The sequence below is a fragment of the Tasmannia lanceolata genome, unplaced genomic scaffold (genome assembly GCF_043159265.1).
Source record: "Tasmannia lanceolata isolate RefF3 unplaced genomic scaffold, GAP_Taslan_0.1 ptg000008l, whole genome shotgun sequence".
Lineage (NCBI taxonomy): Eukaryota > Viridiplantae > Streptophyta > Magnoliopsida > Canellales > Winteraceae > Tasmannia > Tasmannia lanceolata.
In genome coordinates this window covers 29,365,183-29,388,440 of record NW_027518685.1, presented here as the reverse complement: position 1 = coordinate 29,388,440, position 23,258 = coordinate 29,365,183, and the positions used below count along the sequence as shown (strand labels likewise).

Sequence of the window (23,258 nt, the reverse complement as noted above, 5' to 3'; positions counted from 1 at the left end):
TCGAAGCGCGGATTTGATTCAGCTGATTCTCATTCTGCTCTTCTACCTCTTCCCATTTCGCCCACCCTCATGAGAATGAGAATGAGAATGAGAATGCTTGCCGAACACGCTCTCTATAAGTCAGCTAGAATGATCGGATGATCCATGTCAAACTTTCACCGGTACCCTCTCACTAGTTGTATACAATAGTTAGCAATACGTGATTAGGCAAAAAAACGGGGTGGGAAAAAATTTGAGAACAGGTGGGAAAAAATTCAAGTTCAAAACTGTATTAGTTATAAAAAAAAAAAAGTAGTAAAAAACACTCAAATATACAAAAACACACCAAAAAAAAAAAACATTTAATACCTTAATAATTTGGGATTTGCTAGGGTCCATCGCAGAAGGCATTTTCGCGGAACGTCTTTTGCATGAGAGAGAAGCCACCTCAAGAATAATGACAAAATATGTAGGAAAGTGAGCCTATGTAGCTGCTCTCTCATGCAACAGACATTCTAAGAATTGCCTTTTGTGATGGACCCTAGCAAATTCCTAATAATTTTGTCCTTTAAAAAATGTGAGCAGGGTAAAGTTGGAAAGTTGGCCAAAAAGGGAATCAAAAGCATTGATTTTAATCAGCATTGATATTACATATTGGGCAATCATATATTCATATGCATGGTTTTAAATTTCGGTTTCGGTCCCAATTTCGTACTTGGCCGAAACTGAAATTTCTGCCAAAATCCAGTAAAAAAAAAAAAGAGAGAGAGAATACTTTATTATATCCGAAATTTCAGCCAAAATTTGGTAATCCCAAAATTTCAAAACCGAAATCTGAAATTTCAAATTTCGGCCGAAATTTAAAACCACGATCATATGAACACAGGACCAAGATCATAAGAGGCACCTCATGGAGAACTACTAAATCAATGGTCTTGATTGCACTTGTTTGCTGTATGGGACCCAGGTTGATCATTAAGATTGTGTAAATCATGCACTTTTTAGAACACTGTTTAGGGATGGGGAGGATGATGGATGTTACCCTTCAAATCCACAAAGATTAGAGGGTTTGAATCATCCGATGGAGAAGATTTCCATAGCATATTTTTTCTACACTTTCATGCTGAACCTTTCACTACATAACAACTCTATACCCTTAACAGAATTTTCCCAACACACGCGTATATAGAAATTATACAAGTTGGCATGTTACAAAAAGTTTTAAGAAAATAAACTGGAGAGCATAACAGCAAAGCCTCAAAACTACAGTTCTCTCGAGATATGCTCCATGAAACAAAGTTAGAGAGGTAAGAGGGAAGCCATATAAGAACCATTAGAGTACTTAAGACCTCTTAAGGAAGCCGACCGCAGGCAAGGTGCAATGACAGCTTCCTCAATACCAAATGCCTTGTTGCCTTCCGGCAAAACTTTGCCGGATTCTGTCTTGGTATCGGACTTCTGGCAAACAGTGTCAAGGGCGACATTCAATCCGGTCGACAAAGGTTCCGTTGCAAAGCTGAAAACAAACAAACAAACAACAGTCACTGCATAAGCAGTTGTATAGAGTAAATAAGCATAGAGCCGATCCTTCAATATAGATACATAGGCATTGTGTTCTAAATGATAATATTTCCAGTTACAACAATGTTATGTAAAAACATTCTGGACATGTATAGGCAATCATGAATAAAAATCGAGGAATTCTTATACATCTAGTATTTACCCAACGTAAGAGGAGCGGAGAGAGCAGGTCAGAGAAGGATTTGAGAGGGCGGTGAGTGAGGACAGCATGAGATGAGCTAGAAAACTAGGGAAAAAATTCCTTCTTTAGAAAAGATTTTTCTGTTACCCTGTTTTTATCCCCATTCCATGCTCTCCTCACTCAACACCCCCTCCAATCTCTCTTACTCTTTTTCCCTGTTTTTTTACATATTTGGTTCATTTAATTGTTTCTTATATATTTTTTAACAATATCTTCTTCTTTTTTGCATTTTTTTATATTTTTAACTATCAAGAAAATTCCGCTCATCATAGCGCAACAAAACGAAACACCGAAGCATTCCAGTGGCCATAAAGAAACGGCAACCGAAACGAAATTCATAAACTGAGCATATCCATGTATCAAATCATACATAAAGTAGGGGCCAACATTCTAAATGACGTAGTTAACAACCCTTTGGAGCTATTATTAATCAATTCACATCCGAAGACTATCAATTATAAATATGCATGTCTATCAGTATTGACAGATTACCAACATACCATGACCACTCTTTAACCAGCTTAGAAGAGGAAAATGCATTTTAAAGTTTTGCCCAAAGAGTGAATTCAGCAACCATTTCAATCTATTTTTAGTTTAGGTAATCATGGTTCCAAATTTTCTGCATAACAAGAACGGCCATACCTTGCCTCAAAGCTCCTCCCGTCAGAGCCCATGGCTGCACAAACTCCACAGATAGTCCATGGAGGAAGAATTGCATCCTTGATCTCAATACTGTAGCATATACCAGATGAGTCTTGCAATGCTTCACCGTCTCCTCTTGGAGTGGGAAGAACCACATTGGCTCTGTTCACCTCTCTGCATATCACCTGCAAAAGGTGATTAGTAAGCGTTGAGAAAGCCCGATGAGGCATTTTTGCAACTTATGGTTATGATTGCACACAGCATTTTAAAACTTTAAATTCGGATGTGACTGGAGAAGCCATGAATGTGATTTGACTCAGAACTCAAGAGAGCACTCAGATGGTTAAAAATCCAAGATAATCTATTTGTTTTGAGTTCACAAGTGCTTGATAAAGTAAACCATGCACTCAACAATGTGATAGACCAACTACGAATACCCACCTCTGGGACACAAAGAGATGCATTTTGGAATGGCACATGTGAATACAGTACAGGAACATCAATGCTAGTCAAAGAAGTCAAGAAAGACCTGAAAAAACAAATCAGTTAAAAAAACAGATCTAAATCCATGGTAGGGATCCAAGAGAAAACTGTCATTACAGATATGCTGGATAATAAAGCATCTGTAAATGAATAAGAAACTAGATTTCAAAATCTTTTGATTTAGAGACATACCTATAATTTAACAAAAAATCATACAATCCATGGACATTCTCATTTCCGATGAATGCCAGCAGAGACTGAGAGCTGTTATCCACATCAGACATTGAATTAAAACGACGAGTCTGCAAAAAAGGACAAACAATCAACAAATAACATGAGACTTCAGAAAGAAACTGCATGGTGATAAATAAATAAATAAATAACTATAGATGGAACATAAAAGTGCTAAAGCAACGAAGGAACTTAAAAGGATGTTAAGCTTAAGCATAGATCAAGACCTGGCCCACATTACTCTTCTCAATCTCGGATAGTTCAACCAGGTCTTCTTCAGCAGCTTGTTCTACTTTGGAATGGCAGAGAGGCATGGTAAAACTAATATCCTATGATTAGGAAAAAAAGACTAATCAGATATTAAAATAAGCACAAGTACCTGCAATAAAATAGAGGGGGGGGAAAAGAACCAAAAACAGTCCTTGTGTATGTGTGTGATTAGGAAAAAAAAGACTAATCAGATATTAAAATAAGCACAAGTACCTGCAATAAAATAGAGGGGAGAAAAAAGAACCAAAATACAGTCCTTGTGTGTGTGTGTGTGTGTGTGTGTGTGTGTGAAAGGAACCATGTAACCCCAATAACAGTATTGTAAAAGGTGTATGCCTCGAGGTGCTCGAGGCGAGGAGAGCACGGCATATGAAAAATGCATTGAGGCACAACATATTGCAAAAGGTGTGACAACTATGAGGCATGCGGCTTAAGAACTGAGGTGCACCAAGGAGTATGCATCAATGCGTCTCTTGTCGGAGGCGTCAGCCTCTTACGTATCACAATGACTAGTGAAAACCATCAATATCAAATTCAACTTATTCAAGTTCAACCTATCCAATACTCATAGAGGAGAAAGCATGTATAATCTATTACTCGTGATTCATGGCCCTATGGACTGAGCGGAATATGGTATTCCATCAGCAGGTCTTAGATGGCACATCTGGGGAGTCTATGCAACTCCAAGAGAGGAGCTTGGTTATGCAGTTTCTTATGAGAGACTATCTAGAGTCTGAGTAAGCTTGGGCCAATATTATTAGTCATGGCCAGCTTCCTGATTTACATGGATTTGCATTTAGGCTATGATTGACACCGGTCATCCATCTCCCATGGTATGGTTTTTTCTCTCAAAGTGGCAGGTGCAAGCAAAGAGCGGGGACTTGAGAAAAGTTTAACGATACAAGTGTAAGGTGTTTGGACACCAAACATTGAACTGTAAAAAGAAGAATACCTGGCAACTACAGGCTCTTAGAGGTGGCCCACACAAGGGTCAGGGACCATTGCAGATGATGATCCAGGGGAATATCGCGTTAACTCTTCCAATGTCATTTGAACAACCCTCTATACGACTGGTTTTTAAGTAAGGTTATTCCATAGTTTCTAGTCATACTCATACCTCAGTTTCCTCTCCTTCATGATCAGTTTGTATTTTAGTGTCACAGATCACATGACGTAGTTAAAAAAGAATCTTTCCACCATTAATAGTGTATTGGTCATCAGAAAATAGTTACTACAAAGGTGACCTCTTGCCTATCTCTGGTTTGGGTTCTATCTCTCTTTCTATTCCACCATATCATTCATCACTTCTTAATGACGTTTCATTTGTTCCAAATCTAACTGCCAATTTATTTTTTGTAGGACAGTTAGAGGAAAATAATTATTCTAACTCATTTTCTTTACAGCTATGTTATATAGGACCTGCGTACAAGGAAGGTAGTTGAGACCAGGCCCATAAGCATGTACTACTTTATTTTCTTCACTTTGTTAGGTTACATCCTCCTCAGTCTTGTGTTTGTACAAAATAGAGAACTTGTTGCGTGAATGTTATGGGGTATGTGTGTTGTAACTCTGGCCGATGTATTGAAGCGTACAAACCTATTGGTTTTTTGTACCTGTGGCTGATGATTATTTGTTGTTGTACCTAATCGTACAGATGAATTGTGTTTCTACAGAGCCATTGATATTTTGTGCTACTTGTTTTCGACATACTTCCCGGTCATATTACTAGCGAACATAGTAGTTGTGATTGTTCAACCTATACATGTTTGATAAGTTCCTAATAAATTATTTGGTTAGATCCGTTGGGAATCTGTGATTAACTATTGCGGAAAATACTAGAGCGACAAAGTTCTTTTTTGACTATCTCTGATGGAGTTGATATGTACCACAGTTAAATTAAGTAGAACAAAGTATCTACTGTGGCCTCAATTGGTGAGGAAGTTTTTCTTGTCGTAGAAGGCAAAGTGAAATTTATTATTAATGAATACTGACTGAAATCGAGCGTACCTTATGATGACTGGGTGTGGTGATTATTCAGTTATGGCATGCCTCTAGAATAGTATAGACTATAGAGCCCCCAATAAGTACAAATGCCATGTTTCTCGGCACTGTAAAACAGGTGTGGAATGTTGTGAAGGAGATGTGTTCTATGGAGAAAAATGTTTCACGCATCTACCAACTATTTGAGAACATTTTCATCTTACAGCAAGGAGACAAATCACTCAGCGAATGTTGCAGTGCTCTCTGGGCATGCGGGAAGAGCTCAATATTTATCAGCACTTGTCTAACGACATAGAATTATACAAGTTCAAACAATAAGAATTTCAAGTGGTGAAACATCTTTCTAGAGTAAACCAATAATATCAGTCGATTCGAGGGCAACTTCTTGTTAGTGACCTTCTCTCAGTAATATTTATTCTAGACTGCGAAGAGCATATATTACTCCTCGATCAAGTGGTAGCAGGACTTCTTCTGGTAGTTGTGGTAGAGGCACTGATATTTGCCGAGCTCAAGGTCATAGTAATGAACCACGACAGTGTACTCATTGTGGCAGAACTAACCATACTATAAATAAATGTTACGACATTTGCCAACGCAACATGCGTGAATCAAGTCGCATATACTACAACAGGTGGGATAGTCAAGCTAAGAATATGGGTGATACTCAGACTTGGAAGAATAGTACGATTGGAGATGGTTCGTTGTTTTTGCCCTATGGAGAATATAACTCCCTCTTACAATGTATGCAAAAAAGTTACTTCCAGTCTATCTACCTCTACTGCCATCTTAGCCCGCTAGGGAACTAATGCTTTCTTTGTCGCCATCCTCCCTGGTCATTGACTAAGAAGCTTTTGAGCAAATGACTGGTACGTATTCATGATTTTTCAAATTTGATAAGTCAATTCCAAACACTATAGTTGTTCTTGTTGATGGCCCTTCTCATGTTGTCACTGGAAGAGTTGTCCATACTACCTCAACTCTTTCCCTCTCGAGTGTATATTATGTTCAAATTTCCTTCTAATCTTCTTTCTGTTAGCAAACTGTGTTGAACATTGTTGGCTTTGTATTATGTTATGGTTAGTTTACCCCACAAGGGATATTCATGCAATTTTCTTTTGTGATTTCTTTCAATATTATTATAAGCTGGGGTGGAGAGTAACTCCTGAACTCTCCCATTCTATCTACGTTATCTCTCCTTCTTTCTTCTTTTTCTTCTTCTTCTCCATCTTATTGCATCAAACAATAAACTTGCAAAACAACTTGGCATTAGAACTCGTCTCGCAATGCAAGGCATTAAAAGAGAAACTGAAACAAAAAGGTAGGGCAGTCGTACATGTGCTGACCTCAGCACTATATGGACGTTGACATAAGCAGGTACAGTATAATCAATGCCGCCGCTCCCTAGGGTTGGGACGAGCTCCTTAAGGGATATGCACCTATGAAATCTCGAGTGATTTGAAGACCATTTGATAGGGTTTTTCCAACCCTTCTCGTGGAAGAAGGGTTGCTTTTTGCGTTGATTTCACATCTGGAGCAATCTGAAGTGTTTCATGTTACAACGCTACCAAGGTATGGTCATTTTTTTTTATAGGAAATAGCATGGCATGAACCATAGTTGCCAGAGAGGTAAGCGAGGGCGAAAAGTGATGCGAAAGTGGGAAACAAGGGTTCAAAAAAGAGAAAACGCAGGAAGTGAAAAGCGTTAAAAGAAAGTAAAGAGGAAATGTGTGGGTATCACTGACAGTGACATGAAGCATGCAATAAGTCCAATTGGAAGAGAACAAGAAATGTAAAGAAATAGGGTTATCATAGTGTAGCAAGTAAAGTTGATGTAGGTAAGGATTACAAGTAGTAAAGAAGACTTCACGACTGATTAGAATTACATGTTTTAGGGATTTATAGTTTCACATGTTTTATTCATCTAGATTTATTGTTAAATTATTAGAACAGGATTTACATAAGTTTCATTTGAACCTAGAGATGAGTTTTTACTTTTTTAAAATACTCTCCTTCGGCATTATCAAAAGGAGAAACACACTTCTAGGAAAAATATCGACCTAAATAGGAAGTGCACTCTTAATTAAAAGGAAACGAGTAAAAAGTGTATGAGAAGAGTGTAGGAAGCGGACTTCCCTAAATTTGGGAAGCGAGTAGAAATCAGCTTCAGAAGTGAGCTTCCCTTCCAACTAGGAAGCTTCCAGTAACTATGATAAGAATCATGTTATGACTAGCATCCTCATTTGGTGCTATTATCCTTTTTTCGACCTTCGAAAGGGGGTTCGTTTCTGCATTTTTTTATTTGCCCAGCTCCATATCTTCATGTAGTCATTGTATGGATCCCTTTTTGTTTTGGGGGATATAATGTGAGTGTGCTTCTTCTATCCTTGGTTGCGGTGCTACCTTTGGAGTTTCTTTAGGATTGTGGGGCTGATTACATCATGTCTTAGATAAGTCAGAACATTGACAACCCCCTACTCGTTGGTTGGTCGGTTGATTCGGTAGGAAATCCGAATGCATCTTTATGAGAGAGGTGATGATTTCCTCCATCTACTTGTAAGCAGGCAGCAAAACAAGATTGTTGGAAGAAGGCTACGGATGAAGAGCTTCCAACTCTTCATGGGAGTCATACTTGGGATATGGTTCCATGTACTTTGAATGCATCTCCGATTGGAAGTAAATGGGTCTATTTTATCAAGCTTGAGTCATATGGAAGCTTGGATGGATACAAGGCTAGTTTGGTAGCTCAAGCACACAAACAAGAGTATTGGCTGGACTACGAGAGCCATTTCCCTAAGTGGTAAAGAAGACTACAATCCATCCTATTATTACATAGCTTCTACGCATCATCAGTGGCCTCTATTCTAGAAGGATGTCAAGAACGCATTTCTGCATAGTGATCTCCTCCAAATAGTGTATATGAACCAAGTTTTTCTCTTTCCTCAAATACATCACTTTTTTAATGGCCAAATCCATCACTTGTATGCTTACGAAATCACAATAAGGCCTAAGGAAGCATCAAGAACATTTGAAAAGTTTAGAATACCAGTAGTGGGCAATCAATTTAACTAAGTGTCTATGATATATCTCTCTTATCATTTCTGTCGGGAATGATTCAATTGCATTTTTGTTCCAATTTCCATTCCAAAACGGAATATCTCACCAATTCGATCAGGAACAGAACGGAATCGATACGAAAGCTCACTGTTTAAACTGCAAAGAAAAGCAAGAATCACCATCCTACTTAACTACATTGACCACATCATCAACACAAGAGATAATTTGGTAAAGCATTCATTAGCTGAAATCTTTTCTTCAATCCACATTAAACATCAAAGAGTTGGAGCCATCGGCGTACTTCCTTGGATTAGAGGTTTCGCATTCAGATAGAGGTATATTAGTCAGATGTATATTAGTCAGTCAGACTAAGTACACCAAAGATTTGATATCCCTTGCACAATCTAAGGATGAAAAGACAATGGACAGCCCACTTGATTTCAATGTGAAGTATCAAAAGTCTAACGGTAGGCCTCCTGATGATATAACTAAATACTGGCAAATTATGGGGAATTTGATTTATTTGATGATCATGAGAACTGACATTGCTTATTCAACTCGGCTCATGAGTCAATTACTTTCACTTTTCATATGTCTTATCTCACGATTGTACATCACACAATTAGATACCTATGAGAGGCTTTAGGCAAGAGTCTCCTTTTTCTGTCATCATCTTCACTTGAATTGGTTACCTATGCTGATGCCGACTGGAAAAGGTTTCGTAACACTCTTCTTTTACTACGAGATAATGTATTTTCCTAGGAGATTCTTTGAATTTTTATTTTTTATTTTTATGGGTAAGCTGGGGTTAGGAGATTGTTTGATATCATGGAAGTGAAAGAAATAGGATGTAGTTTACAAGTTGTCAGCAAAAGCAGAATATTCATCTATGTCTGCAACAACCGGTGAAATTGTATATCTTCATGCAGCCTTTCAAACTTTGGTATTCGATTTCTCTGTCAACGGCACTTTATGGAGATATTTAGGGCTATTCAGAGTGCCAATAATTCCATTTTTTTCATGAAAGGAAGCATATTGAGATGGAAGGTAAGATTGTTATCCCATTTTTCCAGCTACAATTGTTCAATTATAGAAGTCAAGATTACATGGATCAATTACTAACCATTGCCAACTAGCACAAGTTTTCCTACCAACTAACAAAACCTGCTTTCCACAACCCCCACAATGAAAAGCGTGCGGTCCCAAAGCAGATTTTCTAGCAGAAAGTAAACAAAACAGAATAAAGGGATAATTCACTGGGAGGGCATTTCAAATGCTGATTTGATAACCAATTTAGGGATTTCGTTTTCAGAAAACAAGGAATGGGATGAGATGCCATCTTCGTAATATTGGCCATTTTTCTTTTGAGGGAACTTGTAGTATCTTGTTTTTCATTAATAAAATTCCTACTTGTCAAAGAAAAAATATATAGTTCCAAACATCAAGAATAAAAGCAATATATCTTACATGCTCTCTGAGCAAAGATCGCAAACCTCTAGTTGACTGGGATAGATAAGCATTGCATGAGTGCTTTGTTTTTCCCAAAAATTCACCACCAATGAACATCACCACAAATTGTGTAGTATAAACTACAAATTTCAAAGGGTAAACTATAAATTAGCAAAAGCTACAGTAATATACAAGCAGAAAAATCAATCTAAATTACTTCAGCATCACAAACAAATAGATGAAAGGGTAAGAGTCGAATCCACATTAGTCCAATTAACTGCAGAGATGAAAATAAAATACAATGCACATTAATCACAGTTATCATAACCAGAAACTGAATAAAATAAGATTTGGAACAAAACCAATGATAGTTGAACTCAACAAGCACCAAGTTGATAAGGCTTTACCTTTGCATGTTTGTATGTGTTAGACTCTTGTGTGGTATTTCAATCTGTTAGACTGGGTTGTACTTGTGGCATTTCAATCAGTTTAGGACCTTTAGGTACATGGTTCTGTTTGCATTAATCATGTGGCTCCATCGACGAGTTATATTCAATAGCACTGCTCAGGATGGATGATGGAAATTGTCCTTTGACGATATCCAACATACCCAATGATGACCGAAGTCAAGAAGCACCAAATTAATGAGGTTTTACCTCTACGCATTCAATCTGTGCTGTGTTAGACTATGTTGTCACCTTTCAAATCATTTTAAGCAAATGTTTCACTATGCTAAACATGTGGATCCATTTAATCATTGTATTGAATGGTTTTTCTCATTACAACGGAAATTTCACAATAATCATGTTGAATAAGTACATCGTAGTCACAAATATCTATCTCAATAATTTCCGGACAGAGAAAATATCAGGAGACTCACTTTCTTATTCTTTTTAAGTTTAGATAAAAATACAAAACATAAAATATATTTCCACTTGAGCTTTTTTTAGCTTTTTATTTATTTTTAAAACCTTGGAAAAAGAAAAGCTTTGAAAATATTGCCAAACAAAACAAAAATCTATTTTCACAGCATTAAAAAGAATGAAAATGGTAATATTTTAACTTATAGCAGGTTCTTATCAGAATTTCTATTTTTATCAAAATATCACAGTTTGATCGCAATAATTGAAATAACATAAAATATTTGCGACTATGAAGTGCACAAGAACTAGGTTCGAGCTTAAAAAACAATCAGATTGGGTCATCCTATTAATGCTATGATTTGTGGACACAGACACGAGTGTCGCGTGTCGACATGAACACGGAGTGTCAGGCACACGGCTAGAAACGGAGTTACAATTGCGTATATATACACAATGAAAATAAGTGGCAACCTAAAAACACGAATTTAAATAGATTGGAGCACCTCATATGCACCTATTTATGGTGGTAAACTGGTAATGAAGTGTATAGAAACGGGTACACGACTAGAAACGGAGATACAATTGTTGGCAACCTCAACTCAACTCAATTCAACTCAACTCAACTCAACTAAGCCTTTGTCCCAAACTAGTTGGGGTCGGCTAATGAATCCTTTAGAAAAATTTCATGAAGAAGGTGAAAGGATCTACCTAGCTCAAATTGACTAAGTCTAATCCTGACACTAGTTGGGTTCGTTTACATGGATCATTTTCTTCCATTCTATCCTATCCAAGGTCATGTTCTCTGTTATGTTCCTACCCCTCAACTCTTTCCTCACTATTTCTACCCAAGTTGTGTTCGGTCTGCCCCTTCCTCTTTTTACTCCATCAACTTGGCACAAGTCACTTCTTCTCACTAGAGCATGCAAAAACTGCTATGGATATGGGGCGCATGGGAACGTTTAGTGAACCAGGTGGGTGGGCTTAAATGAGATGCTTAACTAAGAGCCCGTTCTCCATTAATGAACCTTAGATTGGGGGAGCGGAAGGAGATTCGGTCACCCCGAGATCCTCCCCCCATGAGAATCGGTTCATGAGGAACCAAAACCCAAAGGCCTATGTTTGATATGCCCAAACCATCTTAAGCGGTGCTCTCTCATCTTCTCCTCAATTGGTGCCACCCCCACCTTTTTACGGATGTCTTCATTTTTAATTCGATCTAACCCTGTGTGGCCGCACATCCATCTAAGCATTCGCATCTCCGCTACACTCATCTTATGCACACGCTGGTTCTTGGTGGCCCAATATTCTAAGCCGTACAGCATAGCTGACCTCCCAGCTGCCTTATAACTTTCCCTTCAACTTGGTAGGTATTTTACGATCACACAAAACTCATGAAGCATGCTTCCACTTCAACCAACCTGCTCTTATTCTGTGGTTACCATCCTCTTCAATCTCTCCTTCCTTATGTAGGATTGAACCAAGACAGCGAAAGATATCCCTCTTGGGTACCTCCTGTCTAGTCATATTTACTACATCATCGCCCCAAGTTATGGTGGTAATGAAGTTATATTTCTAGACAATCAGATCATCAATTTGATCATCTATTTTTTGTGGAGTCTCGCCTTAGATTGATAATAACCCAGCATCATTATGATCGAATAATCTTAACCATCCAATGGTTGGCATTAAAATATACAACTTTACTAATTGCAAAACTAGAAGGTTGCTGATATATTCACCCCCTTTCAGTCAGGATACACCCCCCATTAAAGAAAAGCATTAAGGCATCTCCTTTGTAAAACGGGGTGTATCCCGACTTAAAGGGGGTGAATATATCAGCACCCAACTAGAATTACCCATTTCCTGCAATTTTTGGATGTGGCTCATCCACGGTTTAGCCCACAGTATCAATGACCCAGATCAATAACCTAAATCTAAAGTCCCATGCTCAGTACACCTCATTTGCACCACAATATAGTGCACGATCTGTAGCAGATTTTTTTGAGGTACATAATAATTGCTTTTTTATTGTGTACGGTAAATATATTTCTGTATAAAAAAGACAAATAGAACGGGTAAGCAGAGTTCAAGTTTGTCTGTTTGTGGGCCTACAACATACACCAGAGTGGAGGGCAATTAGGCAGGAAAAAGTACGAATACATATGAAAAAAGGGAATAACATTTACTCTCTTTCTCTCTCAGAAATATTGTTCTCATATGTATATGTTGTGCATTGCAGGTGACTTGCCTCTTAAAAAAAATCTATGGTGCATTGCAGGTGACTGGCCCTTAAAAAAATAAGAATATCATATGTTAATGTACAAGTTGATTGAGCCTTTCTTATGAACTAGCCTTGTAAGCTATGATGGTGACACAAAAAAAGTTAATGTCAGAATATCATTCCTGCTAGCAGTTGCAGATGAATGATATTTTGACACAAAAAATTAATAAAACTCTGGCAACACACAAATTTTGAAAAAGAGTGCAACAGTCACGGAAATCTAGAAAAGCTCTAAAAACCTTTGGAACTTAAAAAAGACTGTGCAACTCACGCTAATCCAGAAAAGGTATTAGGGTAATACATGTGAGTGTGACAGTTAAAAGAAATATAGAAAAAGTCTATAATAAACCTCTGGAACTTAAAAAGACTGCAAGTCACACTAAACCACCAGGTAATACATATGACAATTAAAAACTTATATGTAACACAGAAAATCGTCAGAAAGTGATTTTACAGTTGCTAGACATGTCAACACGTGTCCATGTCAACACGGGTCAATGCTCAAATATTAGTGTCGGTAAATCATAGCATTAATGATATGAACATAGATTTGCAGGTAGAATAAATAAAATAATACCAAAAGATTTAAATGCCCAAATATTGTACTCACCAACGAAGATAAATCAAGTGATAACACTAAAACTACTACAAAATTTTGTATCCAAGTTATGCAAAACTGATTGGCACGGCCCTAGTTCAAGGATGGTCAAGCATAAAAAATGTCCACATTCTATCAACTTTTAAAGTTGTATAAGTAGAAGTGTGCACTGTGATTTATAAGATGATAAAAGCATAAAACCTAATGTAGCTGTTCACAATAGGGATAGCAAGCCAGGGTTTATTTTATCCTTGCATAGACTTTCTACCCTCTAGGCACATTAGTACCAGGACAAAATTGGTGAACAATGGACATGATAATTTCAAGATAAGCTTATCTACGTAGGGTAGCCGATCCCTGGAACAGCTTATCTGAGGATTTTTATCCCCATGGTGAACACCCTCATTATCAAGAGTAAGCTAAGAACATAGAATAAACAAATGCTAACTAACTGCCTCAATAAGGTAACAAATTACAGTGATAATGGCCGAATGATACTCGGTACTCAGCATTCATGCCATTGTCTAAAGAATTAGAGAGGGTGAGGTGAAAGGAATTACAGTAAAAGATGTCACACTTGTTCTTTCTGAGCAGGTAGTAAAGGCCCCGAAATGAATCCTCCCAAGCCAGTTGCCTTTTCAACAAGAAGTCCATTTCTACATACGCAGACATCAGTCAGCTTCTAGCGATCATTTTGAGAGATAAATATCAAAATTAATTAATTGGCATTCAAGAGGTTTAGCTGATAAACCTCCCCGTGCAGCAGATATAGTCATGGCGGATATGATAGAAGGTGGTAGAGAAGATTGTGGGTACGTCCATGAATGTAAAGCTTTGGAATACATGACTTCGGGTGTACGAGAGAACCCTGACGGGTCACCAACATTTTGGTCCCACGCCCGACCAAATTGTGAGGTCAACTGAGTCATAACAGTAAAAGCACTACTTGTGCCTAGCCTATGACACCTAAAAATCGCACAGAAAAAAGAGTTAAAATAGCACCACAACCTATGACACCTAGAAATTAAACAAAATGAAACAAATTCACTATCTCAATAGCAATCCAACAACAGAAGAACCACCATTGCATGATGGACTAACGTGTTTTGCCCATATAAAGAAGCAACATTCAAATAAAGTTTTCAACCCATGATTAGGGTGGCCCGAGAAAGTAATAATTTTCACTAATCATATTGAAATCACCGTCGCAAACTTAGAAAAGAAAGGATAGAAGGCACACAACACTTCAGAGAAATGGTTCAACTGACTTAACCTAACGGTATTAGATTATTAGAGGAAGCAACAAGCTGCTACTATAAAACAATTGTTAAATTAACTGCCAAGAGAGTATGCATAACTTACACCTAGAAATTAAACAAAATGAAACAAATTCACTATCTCGATAGCAATCCAACAACAGAAGAACCACCATTGCATGATGGACTAACGTGTTTTGCCCATATAGAGAAGCAACATTCAAATAAAGCTTTCAACCCATGATTAGGGTGGCCCGAGAAAGTAATAATTTTCACTAATCATATTGCAATCACAGTCGCAAACTTAGAAAAGAAAGGATAGAAGGCACACAACACATCAGAGAAACGGTTCAACTGACTTAACCTAACGGTATTAGATTATTAGAGGAAGCAACAAGCTGCTACTATAAAACAATTGTTAAATTAACTGCCAAGAGAGTATGCATAACTTCCACTAAGTGAAATCTTATGTTTTAGTTTTAGCTTAAAGTGTACGTGCAAAGTTTTTGAAGCAGTTAGAAAAAAATAGATCTCATTTAGTGAATGAATTCTCAGGCGTGGAAGTTTTAAGGACAACACAGAATTTCAACATCTTGCGGCATAATCTGGATACAACTTTCTTCTTCAGCACAACAAAGATGAATAGACTAACACATATAACAGAAAATATGTACAGTCGCACAATTCCCTCCACCTACAATGGGTTGCTCAAAATGGAAAAATATATCTCATAAAATTTTGGGATGCAATCTTGTACATTGATGAATGTTGTTTCTCACTGAAATCAAGTATCTAAACTGGAACAAGTTTACAAAAATAATATCCCTCGGATAAAATTGGAAAGGGAAAATCTTCCAACCAATTATTGATGGGTTCTCTTAAAGATTTACATCTGTAATGAACTAAGAATCGACAAGGCATCACAGGAAGCTACTTCAACAGGTAGATAAAATAGAAATTACAAGCACAATATTCATGGAGAAATGCTTCCAACAATTGCAAAACCCTGACTTCGGCCTCCCATGAGCATGCAGATGCATCTGCACCTATTCAATCTATCCATCCACACATGCATAAATTTAATACATTTATAGCTAGTTATGATTCAAGATCATCTGAGAGCATCAACCAAAAAGAATAATGATATATTAGCAAGAAAAGCTACAACTTAAAAGCTTTTTACCATTAAAAACACCAAGTAAAACGGCTTTTACTATAATATGTTATATGGTAAAGAATTATTCTAGTACCAAGTCATTAAATGAGAAGTACCAGTAAACTCACCAGCTAACTGAGGAAGAGGAGATCAACCGCATACTTGTTTTCAATGTGAAATCAAGAGGAGTCTTGTAGCCAGGAATATTAACTTCAGAACAGAAACTGCCTAAAGAGAGTGAAGGAAGACCACCAGACTTCCCAGAAAAATCACAAGGCAAACAGGCGTCACGAGCAACCAGTCCTTTTAGTGCCGTATTCTATAAGAAGCACGATTACTTATTTCTTAAAGTGAAGGAATGCCATGAATAATTAAACCGTAGATAGAAGAAATTGTAGAATATTACCATATCGAAAATGGCTGGATCGGAAAATGTTTCATTGCCCAAAGAAAGTTGAGCAACACTGCGGAACATGTTCTGGCTACATTTCTCAATCTTACTAGAACCTTGCTCAGGAATAGCTTCAGCAGATGCAGCTATAATGTTGGAAATATTGGGATCTCCGCCTTTTCCACTTGATATCAAAATGATAAGCAACATATATAGGAATCAATAGGACAAAGAGAATATATAACTAATGTCAGTGATAAATTCCTACATGGCTAGATATCATGAAAAGAGTACCATGAAAGCTGGGATTGACTCTTGGCAGCTATATTGCAAGCAGCAGAGCAGTTCTTCGCATCATTGGTTTGTTCACTGAAAGGAAAAGAATCCTGATAGAAATAAACAGAAAATTAAAAATTTTTTTAAAAAAGAAATAAAAACCAGAGAAAATCATTATAGATGATTATTAATCAACACACCGAAAGTTCAAAACTAGTATTATGTTAGCTATTTATACGATATACTAAAAACTCCAAAGTCTATGATCTATACATCAACTTTAGTACTCTAACCTTAGCCTTTTCTTTTCCATAAAGCATTCTAAACATGGCACTGGATTTCTTGACAGGATATACTTCGTCAACACGGGTGTCAATGTACTTTGGAGTCTTGGCCGAGTCCGGTTTCCTGAGCCCATGAACCTTACCACCAGCACTCCTGGAAAGCCAGTTATAAGCATGTTAAAAAAAAGACAGATCAAATGAACATGAATGGTAATGAACCAAAGTTTACCCATCAGAACCCAGCAAATGATCAAAAGATTCATCAGGCTTCCCGCAATTCCTTCGCTTCAATTGCTCTCCCTGCCAAGCAACACACACAATGCCATGGTAAGAGGTCCACTGAGAGTATTGGTATCTGAATATTCAGAAAGCTTCTCAGAAGAAAAAGCAATGTAGTTACTTTTCAGTTCCTCCAGATTACGAATTCAAGCCCTAACAAATAAGATTAAACTAAAAAAGTTAGGTACTATGGTCTACACATAGGCCTCCTTAACAGAACTTAAGAAACTTGTCAACCATGTAATATCAGATTACAATATGCAATCACTTCAAGAGAAGAACTTGTAGGCAAAAACAAGTGAATTTTTCAGTACACTAAGGGAACATTAGCTTATTGACTGTTCTTTACAGCACAGATCTGTGGCAATTGATCTATATTGCTATTTAGATGCTAGCTGGACAAGTGATGTTGGTCTCTAAGCGGATAGAAACAAAGGATTGTTGCAAGATCTAGAGCAGAAGTTGAGTACAGATCTAAGGATTTAATTTAAAGAGAACTTAAATGTTTACAACTGTTGATGCAAGGAAATAAAGCCGCAATCATGTGTTCATTGTAAAAACCAAGGTGTGATCAAGATCTTTCAAAATCCAATTTCCATGCACAAACAACACGTGTTGAGATTAATTATTTGGGGAAATTTGTGGATAGAATTTTGAAACCAGTTGCATTCCTAGTTATGATCAAGTTGTTGATGTTTTACCAAATGTGTTCTGGGACATTGCCGTCAATTTTTAGTTAGCAAGCTATTAATGGTTAGAGGAAAAATATAATCTTGAGGGGGCTGTTTGACATATTGATATTTTGTGTATATTAGTATGAAGGCCATTTTAGTCTTTTTCCTTCACGTTTAAGTTATATTTATTGGGTTTTGACCCAATTACCTCCCAAGGAATACAAATCATATTTTTCTACCTCACGACTTCCTCTTCTTCCCCTCTTCATTTATTACATGTGCATAATCTCATTCCACATTAGCCTCATGGTCATACATGATTATGTGCAAACTCATGATTTATGCAGCTACGCAAATGACGTATTAGATCAATTTATATTTGTAGCAAATCTATTGCACTCAAGAGGTACAATGGTTCAAGTTGAAATAAGTTAGGGACATCAACTCATTTCGCATGGATTGAAAAAAAAAAGACTATAAAGAACAAATCCATCAACAAGATACTAGTGACAAATGGGCCTTCAAAGGTCTGAAGTTTTGAGACTACGAGGAAAAATTGCCAAAAGGATGAGGGATCAAAGGAATCACAGGACAGGGGTAATAACAATGCCAACTAATGACAAAATGAGTTCATTTAATAAAACAGATACAGGCTTCCATTTTGCTTCATTTTTCAACCCAAAAATATCATTTCTTTTGTCTTAACAAGAGATGTGTTCATACTACAAATAAACAAGTTCTGATAAGAAAGGAATAGTGTAATAACAATACCAACTAATGACGACAACAGGTAAAAGAAAAGATGATTCTACCTACAGATGCCTCAAAGAGAAGCAACTAAGGCTGGATTCGGCAACCATTCATAAAAGTGCTTTTCTATTGTTTTTAGATCGAAGAATGAGGAAAATAAATAAAAGAATGGTGTTCGCTTGAAAAGAATTGGCTTCATTTTACATTTGCCAGGTCATTCACAATTATTTAGAGCAACTATATGTCGCTTCGAAGAAACCAAGACCGCATTTTATCGGGTATAACCACTCATTTCCTCTTACCCCTTTTTATCTTCCACGTTGAAACGAGCTCCAACTTCTCTCCCTTCGCTCCTCTTTCATCTTCCTCTTACCCCTCATTGTCTCTCTACCATAGTTAATAGGGTGAGAAATGAATTCGGGAAGCAAAACGTGAAACGGAAACCGGAAACGCAAGGAAAAAATAGAGGGGAAACGAGAAACCAAAAAACAATAGAAAATCGTATGAGAAACGCATTGGGAAACGTCTTAGGAAATGCATTAGAAACGTTTCAGAAACGACAGAGAAATGTCAATGAAAACATATTAAAGACAAGGAAAACACAAAATATATGGTTTTGTAGATTTAAAATTTGTTAATTTGAAGTTTCTATTTGAATATTTCTTATATTTATTTTTTATTACAATATATTCTATTGTTTTCCTTCGTAATATCTATGCCACAATTTTTTGGTTTTTTTTTTCCAAACAATTTTCATAAGTTTCACACGTTTCCCACATGTTTCAATACGTTTTTTTACGAGTTTTCCATATGTTTCTCACACGTTTCACATAAGTTTCTCATATGTTTCGGAAACGTTTCCCCTATTTTTTTCATCACGTTTCCGAAACACTTGGGAACAAGAGTTTCCCACCTGCCCGTGGAGTTTCTGGCTACTATGCTCTCTAAATCCCTTAATTTATCAACAATTTTAGTCTTTTTTTTCTTGATTTTTTCGATCAATTCCCCTCTCCAGGTATCGCTAATAGATATTTGGTTACCAAACTCAATGGATTGATCTTAGATCGAGTTTTCTAACTGGTTCAGCTCTTTTACATGCTCGAAAAGAAAACAACCTTGTTTCCCGAAGATTTCGGCTCAAACTCAAAGTACGAGAATTCATGACAATTTATTTAGAACTGGTTCGTATAACCCTATAAAGAGGTAGGGTTTCAGAGGTTGTAAGTGAAACTTCGTTGTAGAGTCGGCAGCTATAGAATCCCTCTTCTTGGATACCTCTGTAGACAAAGGGATTAATAGGAAAAGGGGAAAAGTATCATCGGGTGTTAGGTTAGAGAATATTAGTAATAGCTTAGAAGGGGTTATTGTTCTGAAGGGTGTGATATCAGAAGGGAAGAAAGGGGAAAAGGTATTATCGGGTGTTAGGTTAGAGAATATTGGTAAGAGCTTTTTTGGGGTTGATGGTGCAGGGAAGACTATGCAGCTGTGGATTACTGTGAACTGTTGGGTCCTTTTCAACCGTGGTGGTTGTTTTAGGTTCTATCGATTGTGGGTTCTGCGATGGGTTTTCACTGATTTCAGTCCCTCTGGGATTTCATTTTTTTTGGCATGAGGGAAGGATTGGGTATCTGAAAATGTGTCTTTTGCATTTGCTCTTTTGTCTGATTGCCAGAAAAACGATGGTTTTGTTGTGGTTATATGGTATACTTTGAGAGAAAGAGCGCAGAGGTGCTTCCTGTTTGGACTATTGGTCAGGGTGTTAGGATTTCTCAGAATTCCACATTTCAGCTTCCAATGGATGGAAGCTTTGACTTGCGTAATTTTTTTAGAACAGCAATGCCAGTAGTTTGAAAGTTCAAGGGGCTAGTCTGTTGAACAATGGCGACCTTATTCTTAAGGGTTTTGGGCAGAAAGTAGTTTGTGAGAGCTTCCACAGCTTTGTAGTTCTGAGCTCTAGGAACGTCGAACTTGTGGGGGACAGCAATTTGACCTACTTGGTCGCAGAATTTGTTTTGTTTGGGATGTTATCAGTAGCTTTGAGATGCAGAATATGACAGAATTCAGAAGTTGGTCATCGGGGAAGATCGTAATATTCACCCATCTATTTTGTATCTCCAAAAAGATAAGATCTCATTTCTTTGAAGATGTTTGCAATATAAAAAGGGATTTAAACCTCCTCGATGTTGTCAAAGAGGCATTATAAGAAGAATATAAGACAAATTTCAGTTCATAAGTGAAGCTTGGTGAGGCATTGTGGCAGTGCACTTGTCCAAACAATTGAATTCATCAAGATAAGCCTTCATGTCAACCCAATGTTCCATTTTGTTCCCCTCAAAGCCATAATATGATAGGAAGTACACATTGCTAAAATACAGTAGTTGTCAATGTAGGTGCTTAAATAGAGAGTACCCATGATTTGATCCACATATATCTACCTAAATAAATACCAGAGTCCGTTTCTTTTCGGTCACGTCCAAACATCATTTTGCTCAAAAAAACAATAAAATTGTTTCTTGAACGTGAGTTTGCCAAACGCAATTCCGTTGGAAGGAGCATTCAAAAAATGCATTATGATTCTTGATTTCAGAATGAGAATGAAGAGAATGGTTGCCGAACGCAACCTAAAATACCACCTAATGCTTCCAGAAGATAAAAATGTTACTTTATCCCATTTTTCCCTTAGTCTCAAGAGATGAATAGATGATGTCTCTATATACATATTAGCCACATATATTACATGCCAGACTAGATGTGTAAAACTAAAGGATAAACAAATCAAACCATTCCAAAAAAATAAGGATAAACAAGTCAACAGAGACAATAACTTACTCTCAATTCTGAGGGTGTTTTCCTCTTCATAGGTGCATTAGCTTGAACCTTCGAAGAACCTTTCCCGAATGGAAAAGATTTGGATGACAATGGATCAGGAATAGCAACCTCTGCCATATCCCTCTACCTCTATTACAGCATTCTCCCTCTACGATCAATGCCCTTCCTACAAATAATGTAGATCTTTAAAAGAAAGGGGAGATAAAATCCAATCATAAAAAAGTAAAGCATACTAAAGAAACCCTCAAAATGGAGCAAGTGATTTGATCAGTGACAAGATGAAACCTGAAAAGATCAACAGCGTCACAGAAATAAAATAAGTAAAAAACTGATGGATACCACTTTAAAATCAGTACTTTCGTTTTATAACCATGGAGAGTATATGCCCTCTCCCATCTTGAACATTCAAAACAGCTAATTGGTAAACGTAACACACGGTAACAAAAATCAAAATGTTCTGAAAACTAAACTCCACTTCCCCCTCTTTTTTTACAGACGCCACCTACAAAACTCAACAAAGCAAAGCAAGAAAGAAGAAAAAAAATACAAGAGATACGCAGATAATGACCTCATCTTACTCTCGCCCTCTTCAAACATGGAGATCTTACTAAAAAGGGGGGCGAGAATGTGAAAATATGGAGGTGAATTTATCATCTCCCCAATATATTTCTTCTTCTTTTCTGTAAATCGTGTAGTATTCCATCTCAAATATTTCTGATTTTCGATTATAGATAGGTTATGAGCATCTATCTACCTAAATTTCTAGAACAAAGAGAAATGGAGAGAGAGAGAGAGAGAGAGAGAGAGAGAGAGAGAGAGAGAGAGAGAGAGAGAGAGAGAGAGAACAAAACCCTAGCCCTAAATTGATATTCGATTTGAGGTGATTAGATCAATAACCAAAATCTAAAAGACCTAGAAATCCAAAAGAGATAGAAATCAATACCTTGAAGTAATACCAGATCTTCCGATTTACGAAGATGCAAAAAGAAACCGAGGTAATGTGAAAGATAAGGAGGAGAGTGTTGTGATCGATGAGACTCTCGCCCACCGGAAGATGAGAGAGATTGAATAGGGTTTTGTGTTTTATCAGTGACAAACCTCAATAAAAAGAGAGATTGATATGGGTTTTGTATATTGTTTTAGGTTAGAGGAGAAGATCGACTTACCAACCTTTCAATCGATTTAAGAAGAGCAGAGGAGGAGGAAGAAGAGAGTCGCTGACTCAACTAAGCGACAACTAGAATCTACAACCCTTTGCGATCTTCTTTTCCCCATATAACAAAACTCTCATGCCGAAAGATTTTTATTAAGAAAAACCCTTGGATTGAGATCATCTATTCAGTGTCAGACTATACTCATATATGAATGGCCTCATAGCCCACCGCAAAGGGGAAATCACAGAGAGAGAGACAGAGATGCTAGGGTTTGAAGAGGAGTCAATGGGAAGGAGAAAGAAAAATGAAGTGTCGCTTATTTTTCATGGAATTTGAAAAGATTCATGGTTTTCCCTCCCTTCATCTGCCCCGCACCTCTGACGCCGTTAGTGTTTAAATCGTTAACGTCCGTTGATTCTGTTAGTTTTGAACGTGCGGACCACCCTTTCATGTACTTCAGATTTGAAGGGATGAAGTGACCTGATTGCCACGTAAACTGCAGCCGGTGTCCCAAGTTTTATGAAAAGGGGAGCATTTATCATTGATTCATTTCCTCTTTGATACATTGGGTCTACTCACTTAGGGGATCAGGACCG

The 23,258-nt window shown here is 37.3% G+C and overlaps 1 protein-coding gene across 4 annotated transcripts; it reads right to left on the bottom strand.

Annotated features, from left to right (window-relative positions):
- Positions 1 to 1,144: 1,144 nt before the first annotated feature.
- On the bottom strand, positions 1,145 to 23,058 carry LOC143883547 (downstream neighbor of Son). Of its 4 annotated transcripts, none has more exons than XM_077386882.1 (15): positions 22,452 to 23,058; positions 21,509 to 21,674; positions 17,206 to 17,276; positions 16,986 to 17,130; positions 16,711 to 16,802; positions 16,432 to 16,600; positions 16,154 to 16,344; positions 14,365 to 14,579; positions 14,174 to 14,269; positions 9,890 to 10,011; positions 3,325 to 3,426; positions 3,059 to 3,168; positions 2,825 to 2,912; positions 2,384 to 2,568; positions 1,145 to 1,495 (listed from the first exon to the last, which is right to left on the bottom strand). In XM_077386882.1, the coding sequence occupies exons 2-15, from the start codon at positions 21,623 to 21,625 to the stop codon at positions 1,279 to 1,281; spliced, it is 1,920 nt and encodes a 639-aa protein (XP_077242997.1). In that variant the 5' UTR covers positions 21,626 to 21,674; positions 22,452 to 23,058; the 3' UTR covers positions 1,145 to 1,278. The 4 variants fall into 4 exon arrangements, with proteins under 4 accessions (XP_077242997.1, XP_077243001.1, XP_077242998.1 ...); XM_077386886.1 differs by having other exon boundaries at positions 22,675 to 23,058; XM_077386883.1 differs by having other exon boundaries at positions 22,679 to 23,058.
- Positions 23,059 to 23,258: the final 200 nt, after the last annotated feature.